Source organism: Leptonychotes weddellii, chromosome 4, assembly GCF_054177405.1.
Source record: "Leptonychotes weddellii isolate Sample4059 chromosome 4, ASM5417740v2, whole genome shotgun sequence".
NCBI lineage: Eukaryota > Metazoa > Chordata > Mammalia > Carnivora > Phocidae > Leptonychotes > Leptonychotes weddellii.
Genome location: NC_138372.1, coordinates 31,035,253 through 31,045,325, shown reverse-complemented (window position 1 = coordinate 31,045,325; position 10,073 = coordinate 31,035,253). Strand labels below are relative to the sequence as shown.

The 10,073-nt window shown below is 53.5% G+C and overlaps 1 protein-coding gene across 2 annotated transcripts; it reads left to right on the top strand.

The window, feature by feature from the left end:
- Positions 1-3,309: 3,309 nt before the first annotated feature.
- On the top strand, positions 3,310-6,864 carry C4H1orf210 (chromosome 4 C1orf210 homolog). Of its 2 annotated transcripts, XM_031022450.2 has the most exons (5): positions 3,310-3,395; positions 4,549-4,642; positions 5,330-5,382; positions 5,534-5,650; positions 5,772-6,864. In XM_031022450.2, the coding sequence occupies exons 4-5, from the start codon at positions 5,632-5,634 to the stop codon at positions 6,095-6,097; spliced, it is 345 nt and encodes a 114-aa protein (XP_030878310.1). In that variant the 5' UTR covers positions 3,310-3,395; positions 4,549-4,642; positions 5,330-5,382; positions 5,534-5,631; the 3' UTR covers positions 6,098-6,864. The 2 variants fall into 2 exon arrangements, with proteins under 2 accessions (XP_030878310.1, XP_081674365.1); XM_081818239.1 differs by lacking the exon at positions 5,330-5,382.
- Positions 6,865-10,073: the final 3,209 nt, after the last annotated feature.

The window sequence follows — 10,073 nt, the reverse complement described above, 5'->3', positions numbered from 1 at the left end:
GGCATCTCATCTAGATGATTGGCTTTAAAAATCATCCACATTTTGCTGGTTCTCAAACTTGGATGTCTAGCTCTTCCCTTCCGGCTGCATTCAGGCTAGTTTAAGGTACTGCGTACTTAGGATGCTACCTGGATGCCCCACGGCATCTCACAACTAACATGTCCACAACTGGGGTCCTGACTGCCCTCCCAAATCTGCCCCTTTCAGAGTCTTCTCATTTCAGTAAATGACAACTCTCGCCTACTAGTTGCTCGCTCAAAACTCTGGAGTGATTCTTGGTTCCTTTTTTTGTTTTCTCAAACCCCACATCCAGTCAGAAAATCGTGTTGGCTTTACCTTCAGAATATGTCTAGAGTCTGAGCACTTCTTCCCATTTCCACCTGACTGATGGATGCCACATTCCCTCTCTTGTGGATGATAGCAACAGCCTCCCAACTGGTCTCCCTGCTTCTACCCTGGCCTCCTCTAGTCCAACCTTCACACAGAGTGAAAGAAGGTCAGCCCCTCTCACCGAGGGAGGGAAGGATAGAGCCACGTGAGCTGGTCCCACAGGCCCCTCACACAGCCCCTCCCATCCCTCCCCACTGACTTGTCTCCCTCCAGCCGGCCTCTTTTCTGTTGCTTGGATGAGCCAGCGTGCTCTCATCCCTTGGTCTTTGTCCTTGTTGTTCCCTCTTTCTGGAATGCTCTTCCCCCAGATATTGGCATGATTGCTATCCTACCCTTAGTCAGATCTCAGCTCAAACATTCCCTCTTCCGTGAGTCCCCTCTTTTTTTGATGTAGAGTAGCAGCCACCTCTACAACTCCCTATCCCATGAAGCTACTTTACTTTTCATAGCACTCATTATCTGAACTAATCTTATTAATTTCTTTACTTGTGTGTTGTCTGCCTTCCCAACCAGAACGAAAGCTGTATGGTCAGTGGAACTCTGTCCCCAGTGCTAGCTAGCTAGCACTGAGCTTACCACATGGTTGCCAGGGCTGCCATGGAAGGTTGTAAGGGTTGTTCACTGCATCAGAGCTCCTGGCTGAGGGGCAGGTGCTGACATACAGCCTGTTCTCTGCTCTCCATGCACTGGGGGCATCCAGCAGGTTGCCTTCTGCTGTTTTGCAATGCGTGTTGTATGGGCTGGTAGTGGCTCTGTGATGGGTGTTCAGTAAGTATTCACTGAATAAATGACTGATGGATGTGCAGACCTTGTTTTCTTCTGTGGAACTTCATGCACATTACCTTCTCAGGGCCTTATTTTCGTCATCTGTTAAAGGGATAATTAACATCTATTTCATAATGTAGTTATGAGGTTTAAATGAAATAGTTCATTAAAAATCTAGCACAAATATGATTAGATTTGTATGAAATACCCAGAATAGGCAAATCCACAGAGACAGAAAGCAGATTAGTGGTTGCTGGGGGCTGGAGGGAGGAGGAAATGGGGAGTGACTACTTAATGGGTTGGGGTACCCAGGCGGTGTGATGCTAGTGTTTTAGACTAGATAGAGGGATGTTTGCACAACGTTCCGAATGTACTAAATGCCCCTGAACTGTGCACTGAAAATGGCTAAAATGGTGAATTGCGTGAATCAGGTTATGTTATATGAATACCTCAATTAAAAAAAGAACCAGCACAGCTCCTGGAACTGTTAGGTGTTCAATGAATAGCTTTTGAATCCTATGATCATGTCCTTGATTCAAAATCAAAGCAAGACCCCAAACCTTCCTTGGTTCCCCACTGCCCCATCTGGGATACTATTCACTTTCCTCTCATTCATTTATTTCAGAAGCATTTATTACTGCCATTTTAGATATTGGGGATATGGAGAGGAACAAGACAGACACGGACCCTTGCCCCAGAGTTTACTGGCTCATAGGGGACTGTGCCAAATCAAGAGAAAATCACAAAACTGTGCGGTCAGTGCTAGCTGGGAGAAGGGCCAGGGTCTTCGGGGCACAGAGGAGGGGAGGAGGGACCCAGACAAGGGCATGTCAGGGAGGGCTGGTCTAGATAAAGAGGCACTGGAGCTGGGGCCTGAGTGATGAATTGGCCTGGGAGGAATAATCAGCCGGGTGGGAGATGGACAGGTGGGGGGCGGGGCTGGAGGGAAGGGTTGGGGTCCCAGGAAGGGCACATGCAAAGCCTGGGAGGGGCAAGCATGCTGGGTCCTAGGAATAGAGAGCCGTCTGGCGTGGCTGGCGCAGTGTGCGGGGTAGGTGACGGACAAGGCAGGAGAGTTCGGAAGGGGCCATTGACAGTAGGAGTTCAACTCCATGCTAAGATAGTCAAGGTCCTGCAGGTTCTACCGGGCCCCCCGCACTGACAAGCCCTGGGGGCAGCCCTTGCTCAGGCTGTACCCTGTGGCTCCCTGTGAATTCTTGTGCCTGCATGGCTTAGTTCATAACACTTCCTCCTTTCAATATTTACTGAGAACCTGCCCTATGTCAGGGGCCTGCTGTCAGAACCCGGCCCCACTGTGAAACTCCTTCCACCTGGCTCCACTGTAAAACTGCAGTGGGAAGGTGGGAGGTCTGCCCGGAGGGTGCTCTGGGCTAGAAGGTGGAGCTTGCAGGGGGAAGGCGGGGCTAGTCCGGGAGGACCAAATGCTCTTGGAAGGTGACTCCTGAGCTGGGTCTTAAAGAGCAAGGAGGCACTAGGCTTGGGGAAGAGGAGTAAGGCAATAGGGAAAGGTTCAGAGCTTAGCTCTGTGGGCTCCCAGGATCCTTGAGATCCAGATAAAGGCTAGAAACCTCTATCCTGGTAGACACCTAGGCACACAATAAACCCCCAAGGGCACAGATACACTCCCCATTGACCTCCACATCCACCCCCCTCCCCGCCCCCGCCCCCCCCCCCCCCAGCGAGGGCTCACAAACATTTTTGCAGGCAATTTTGAGTGTTCTTGGTCCCTGTGGCTTTGCCCGGAAAGAACTCTCTCTTCCTCCCCTCCAGTTCTGGCCCACCGCCTTCCAGGGCCTGCAAAACTCCCGCTTCAACTCTGGACTTTGTACCTGTCATGGGAAATTCACTAGCTTATCAGGGCCCTCAGCCCGAGCAGTTGCCTGTTGAGATGTCTGCCTGTCCCTTCTAGGGCTTCCTGGACCCCTCTCTGGATCCCAGCCGCAAGGCCACCCCCCCCCCACCAACTTCCCACACGGCGCTGGGGGTGGGGGTGGGGCCTGCGCCAGAAGGTCACCGCAAAAGCTTGGCAAGAAGTGTTCTTAGTTCTCCTGATTGGAGGCGTTGCCTGCTGCCCGGCCCTCCGCCCTCACCTGCGGATTAGGCCTCGCCTGCCTGCGGCGTCTCCAGGTGAGTCAAGCGGCAGCTCCGGCACCCACCTGTCCAGGTTCTGCCCGCCCCAGCCGGAAGCTTCCTCCTTGGACTGTGCACAGTTCCTGCAGGTGGGGAGCAGAGGGGAAGACATTGGGGGGCCTGGGAGGGGGATCCCACAGATCCCTGAGGGCTCCTGGGAGCTTTAAAAGGAGCCCCAATTCAGGGTGGGGTGCGTATGTCTGTGAGATCAGAGGGTGTGTGTTTGTCGGTGGAAGAGATGTGACCTGTGGGGGTAGGGTGACAGCCTGTGGGGGTGTGTGTCCTTGACAAGAATTCACAGGGACAGGGCAGGCAGGAAAGGAGTAGGAGTAAAATCTTAGAGACATCAATTTGAATACAATTCATTTCCATTTAAAATCTGATTTTTCTGAGGATCCAGTGCCTATTGGGGCCTGGAGTAGGCACCCAGTGAGTGAATGAGTGATTGAGCTCTCCTTTCTGATGCCCCCCCCTTCACTCTCCAGCTCCCCCATCCTCCTCTGTTACCCGCCCTGAGCAGCTGAGCACCAAGCTCTCTGCCAGCACCGGGGCACACATTAACCAGCCCAGGCGTTGGCCCCAGGCAGCTGCCCATCTAGTACCTGGCCACTTCTGCTGGATAGTTGACTGTGTAGGCCAGGGAAGGGGTCCTCCAAGGGGCCCTGGGACAACCTCACAGGCAGATATGGTCTGATTTCACCTGGAGGGATAGGGAACTCAAAATCCTGAGGAGGGGGTGGCTGGGAAACAAGAGGGAAGGTGAGCTGGGAGGGGTGTGTGTGTGTGTGTGTGTGTGTTTGTGTGTGTGTGTAGCACGGGGAGGGAACTGTGGACAAGAGGCCTAGTTTGGCCCGAGGCCCCTGTGCTGGGCTGTGGGGACTGGAAGAACATGCTGAGGAATCTATGTGCAGCCCTTAGGGCCTGGGGAGCTCTGGAAGAGTTTTTAGGAGTAATGGGGTCAGATTTGGGCTTTAGGCCCATCACTCTGGGGAATGGACTGGAGGTGGGGAAAGATGGATTAGGAGGTCATGTAGGAGTCGAGGAAAAGGATGAAGGTGGCTTGGATGGGGCAGTGGCCAGTGGGGTGCAGGGGAGGGGCAGAGCCATTGCAGAGATATTTAGTTCCAGGAAGAACTGATGGGGCTTAGTGACGGGTTGGAGGAGAGGAGGGAGGGTTTCATGAAGATATCAGTATTAAAGAATATGGGAGGTACTCCCCTAAACTAGATGCTTCTCTCCTAGGTGCTTTCCTAGCCTGGATACTCCTCCGCAGTACTCCTCTGATTCAGGTGCTCCACCTGCACATTATCTCCAGTCCTAGGCGTCCCTCTGACAGGTACTTCCCTAACCTAGGTGTTCTTCCTCTAGATACTCTTCAGATTCAGGTGTTGCTCCCCCAGGCCTTCCTCTGACTCAGGCGTTCCTCCTCCTGGTATTCCCAAGCCTAGATGATCTTCCTCCAGATACTCCCTTAATTTAGGTGCTCCCTCTTGCTCCTCCCTAGCCCTAGGGGTTCTTATCCAGATAATTTCCTGATCGAGGTGATCTGCATTTGGCTACTCCCTGAATACTGCCTCCCTCTGGGGGCAGACGGAGGTCGATGGACAAGCCATGTGTCTGAAGAGCTGAGGGTCAAGCTGGGGTGGCAGGAGCTCCTGACTGAGGAGGAGTGGGGCCCCCTGCCTGGGTAGGGACTGGCACTCTCCTCCACATGTGGTCTCTACTTTGGTTCATTAGCTCTGAGCGATTGCTGTTGTCCAACCCCTGGGAACCAGAACCGCCTCTGCCCCCCTTCCCATCCTCAGCCTACCAAGCAGTGTAGCAGCCTGGGCTCTGGGCCCTGGTTTCAGAGACCTGGGTTCAAGTCCTGGGACTTGGGCTGAGTTAGTTCACCCTCTGGGCCTCAGACTCCTCATCTACAGAGAGGGGATAATGTTGATACCCACATTAGAGGGGTCTGTGAGCCCATTGCCTGGTGCCTAAATCAGACACAGTGTTGAGTAAGCTCCTGCCTTTTTTTCAGGGGCTTGCAGAGCCGGACCCCACGGTGTTCCCTTACAAATAGCCAATTTCCAGGTACACAGCTCATTTCTCTTTTGTGCACAACTGGTTATGGTCAATCGTCCCGTGTCCAGAGTTTGTGCAGTGCCCTAATGTGGCCGTGCGTGTGCCCCGGGGAATGTGCACCTGTGCTCCCCGGACACCCACTTGTGTGTGTATCTTCTAGGACTCTGGCCTCCAGGGCTGCCTGGCATCTGGGGGTTTCTGTGGCGCTCAGGCTCTTCTGGCAGAAGCCGAGGCTCACCGGTGTCTTCAGGCCCCTCCATGAGTGAGGCAAACCAAAGTGAGTTTGGGAAGGAGGCCGAGGAGGGGGGTTGGGGGAAGGACCCTGTCTCCCCACCTTTCGGTTTCCCCAGGGAACCCATCTGGGGCCCCCATCCATAATGCTGTCCCTCCCTCTGCAGCCACCGTGGGGCCGGGGCCCTCAGAGCTCCCAGCAGCGTCAGCTGTGTCCCCTGGACCGGGCACTGGGGCCCGGGCATGGCCTGCGCTGGTAGGGGTCATGCTGGGGGCTGTGGTCCTCTCCCTCCTCATTGCTCTTGCTGCCAAATGCCACCTCTGTCGCAAGTACCGGGCCAGCTACCGGCACCGCCCGCTGCCCAGGACGGCCAAGGTGGTCTGCCCGGAGGTGGGTGACGAGGATGACGACGGCTTCATCGAGGACAATTACATTCAGCCTGGCGCTGGCGGGCTGGGGACTGAGGGTAGCAGGGACAACTTTTCCTTCTGAGCCCCAGTCTTTAGACCCCCTCCACCCCCCGCCCATACCTGACAACTTAAGGATAGTGGATACTACAGAGGGGCCCCAAGCCTCAGGGAGAGAGGGATCTAGGGCTTCAGGGCTAACCAGGGGTAGAGCAACCCTCCCTTCCCTGACGCTAGGTACTAAAGGGACAAACCCTCTCTCGCTCGCTTGGTAACCCTCAATGGCTCCCTGCTGTTCTCAGGACAACTACCAAGGGCCTGGCTAGGGGAATAAGGCCTCTTTCAGCCTCTTGGTTCACTTTCCCAACCTCACTCCCTACTAAACGAATTATTTGTTATTCCTCTTCTCCCACATGGTGTTTCTCCATGCCCTTTTTGCTCACACTCTCAACCCGGCCTACACTGCCCTTCTGTTCTCTCAAATCCTCTGTCCCCCGGTGGTGGGGGAGGGGACTCACTTGGTCGAGCGGCTGGCTCTTGATTTCTGCTCAGGTCATGATCTCAGGTCCTGGGACTGAGCCCTGCATCGGGCTCCCCGCTGAGGTTTCTCTTTGTCTGTCTGCTCCTCCCCCTGCTCATGCACACGCACACACTCTCTCTCTCTCAAATAAAGACATAAATCTTAAAAAAAAATCCTCTACGACAGTGATGAAAATCCCTGGCCAATAGAGACCCTCTGGCCTGCCTACCTGCCGGCATTTCTGGTGTGCCAGGATGATAACAGTTTAGCTGGTGAAAACCAGTGTGCCAAGTTTCTTATTGAAATTTTTTCAATAAAGTAAGTAATCTAAATGGTTATATGACATTTTTCACAGGTAGTAATAAATCTATTTTCATTTTAAATGAAAGTAAAAAGGAGTCACTAATTTTTATTTTCCTGAATTGGGACTTGTGCATTAAAGTGTTCCTTGTCGGGGCGCCTGGGTGGCTCAGTCACTTAAGCATTTGCCTTTGGCTCAGGTCATGATCTCAGGGTCCTGGGATCGAGGCCCGCATCGGGCTCCCTGCTCAGTCAGCAGCGAGTCTGCTTCTCCTTCTCCCTCGGTTATCCCTCTCGCTTTCTCTCTCTCAAATAAATAGATAAAATCTTAAAAAAAAAAAAATGTTCCTTGTCACTCCTAGCTGGAAGACACGGCTCATGCATCCCTTCCTCCAGGACGCCTCTCGTGAGCCCTCCCTCTCACTGCACCCTGTGAGTTCCTCTTCCCTTCTCTGGCCATGGCGGTGGATTTTAATCTGTATTGGAGTTTGCACAGCCCCCTTACTGTGCCTATCTTCAGGGCTAGACTGTGAACGCTCTGAAGCCACAGGCCATGTCTCATTCTGTGTCCTCATTCTTGTGCAAGGTGGATGCTAAATAAATATTTGTCACATTTGTTTCATTACTGCAGGCTGAGTAGTGAGGAGTTGAAAGATGAGGGAGTGAGTTGAATGTGGGAGACTTTCTCAAGAGTTTGATGAAGAGGAGGAGGGCAGGCTCATCCTTGCTGGTGGGGAGATTGGGGCAAGGGATGCTGTTTTGGGGTGTATGTGTGATTCAACAATTCCATACGTTACTTGGTGCTCATCATGACAAGTGTCCTCTTAATCCCCATCCCCTATTTCACCCCTCTGCTTCTCCCTCTGACCCTCCCCCCTCTCATGCTATCTCTATGTCATTCTCTCTCTCAAATAAATAAATAAAATCTTTTAAAAAAAGAACTTCTACAACTCAATACCAAAAAAACCAAATAATCTAAGCAAGGGAGGCAGTTTTAAGAAGGGAGAAAGTTAAGCTTTCGGTCGAAAGCAATGGGAAGAGAATTAAAGGGACAGCTGACTCAGGAGGGCAGGAAGCAGGTGGCTCCAGCAGCCTGAGGACAGGAACGTACTCTTATGTCACTTGTGGGCATTAATGAGACTCCATACCTGGGACCCCCGAGTTCTTGATTCCAAGTTTTAAGTACTCAGGTGACAGAATGTCATCAGCCCAGTTTGGGTCAAGTATCCACCACTAGTCCAACCAGCTATGAATGGTGGCAGGCTCCTGTAGTGCAAATGTGATTTTGGGAGCCTGCCTATTTGTTGCAGGTCATTCCCAGACAAGGGGAAGTCATCATGAATCAGGTGGCCACCCTGCATATGCCCATTGGATGCAGTGCTAGCCTTTGAGAAAAGAGCCAGCACAGAAGGAAGGTGAGGGCAGGACTGATATAGGGAGGAGCTTGAGAAAAAGGCAGGTCAAGTTGGGCTGTAGTGTAGGGTCGAGGGGTGCCCTAGGCGGGGGTGAAGCTGAAGGGTGGACCAGATCAGCTAGGGCTTTGGTGCCAAGATAGCTTGCATTTCAATATGAGAGCAGCTGAGGCTCATCTGTGGACTTTTTTGGTCAAGGAAGGATGTAATCATGATAGAAAAGTCATTCTGGATGCTGGAAGGGAGAGACCCAGAGGGAGGTGATAAGATCTGCCTAAGGTATGGCAGGGAACAGAGAGATTCCAGAGACACAGGGAAGGAAGGGGTGGCAGGCTTGCTGCTGCCAGATGTGGGGAGTAGGAAGGAGGCAATGAAGTCGCCCTGGTTTCTGGTTGGGTGGCTGGGCAACCTGGGGAGGGGCCGGCTTTGAGGGAACAAGGATTCAATGCTTGATGCGCGATTTCCAGGGGGAGGTGCCCGGGGACAGCTGGATTCACCTGGGAGAAGTCCGGCCTGCAGGTGTGGGTTTGGGACTAGTCTGCAGTGGGGTCCCTGAGACCCAGGAGTGAATAAGATCAGGGGGCCTGGGTGGAGTGGAGGAGGTACAGAGGACTAACTAGAGGAACACTGACATCTAAAGGCTTATCAGCAGAGGAGGACATGACAGGGGAGCCCAGTGCACTTGTCCCCAACCCCGGCCGTTGTTCCCGAGTCCAGAGACAGTCTGACCCTCGCAGGCCTGGAAAGTCCCTGTGTCTGGAACAGCAGCGTAGGCTGCCCCAGCCCAAGACCTTGAGAAGGACCTTGAGTAGCAGAACTAAGGGGCTGAGGGCACATCCTGAGCAAGCGAAGAGCCGCTGGGAACGCAGCAGGGCCTGTTCCCTGCCCTTATGTCCCCTCAATGCCTACCTAGAGGGGCTGTCCTGCCTGAGTTCTGGGCCAGAGAGCAGCTCAGCTGTCCCCATGGTCACATATTCTTCGGGACCTGAGTCAGAACCTCTGAAGGATCCAGGGAAGGTAAGGGCTTGTTTTTCCTGAGCCTAGCGCCCAGCAAGGGGCAGCAGGGAGAGCTTCCTCCCAGAACCTGCTGTGGGTGTTATGCCTGGCTGAGCAGGCCCCTAAGGTTGTAGGAACCTTGGACCCTGTCCTGAGAGGCTTTCCTGGATTCCTCTGAGGAGGGGTTTCCACTGTGCTCTGCACGCTTGGCCCCATGCACAAAGAGGGAGTGTGATTTGGGTCCACAGGTTCAAAGGCCCAGTGATGCTAGAATCGTGGGAGGCCTGGGACTCAGCCAGACCTCTCTCTGTCCTCCCTCCCCTGGCTTCAGGCCCTGGCCCCAGCCTGCCTCTGCCCCCAGCCCTCTGTACCCTAGCCTGTAGAATACAGCAAGTGTTAGCCAAACCCCTCTGGGTACCCTCAGGGCTAGCTCCCTACAGCAGGGGGGCGGTCTTCATCCTGACAGCGCGGAAGCTTGCCAAGCTTCCTTCCTCCTCATTCACTCTGGGCTGGAGATTTGACTGTGTCTGTTTCCCAGGACTCAGGTCAGAAGATCTGGGGCACCTGGGTGGCTCAGTTGGTTGGGCCTCCGACTCTTGATTTTGGCTCAGGTCATGCTCTCAGGGTTGTGAGATTGAGCCCCACCTCAGGCTCTGTGCTCAGTGCGGAGTTTCCTTAACATTCTTTCCCCTCCCACCCTCTCTCCCCCTCTGCTCCTCCCCCCCCCCCCCCCGCCATGCACACACATACATACTCTCTCAAATAAATAAATAAAATCTTTTTTTTTATATATTTTATTTATTTGAGAGAGAGAGAGTGCGCATAAGCAGGGG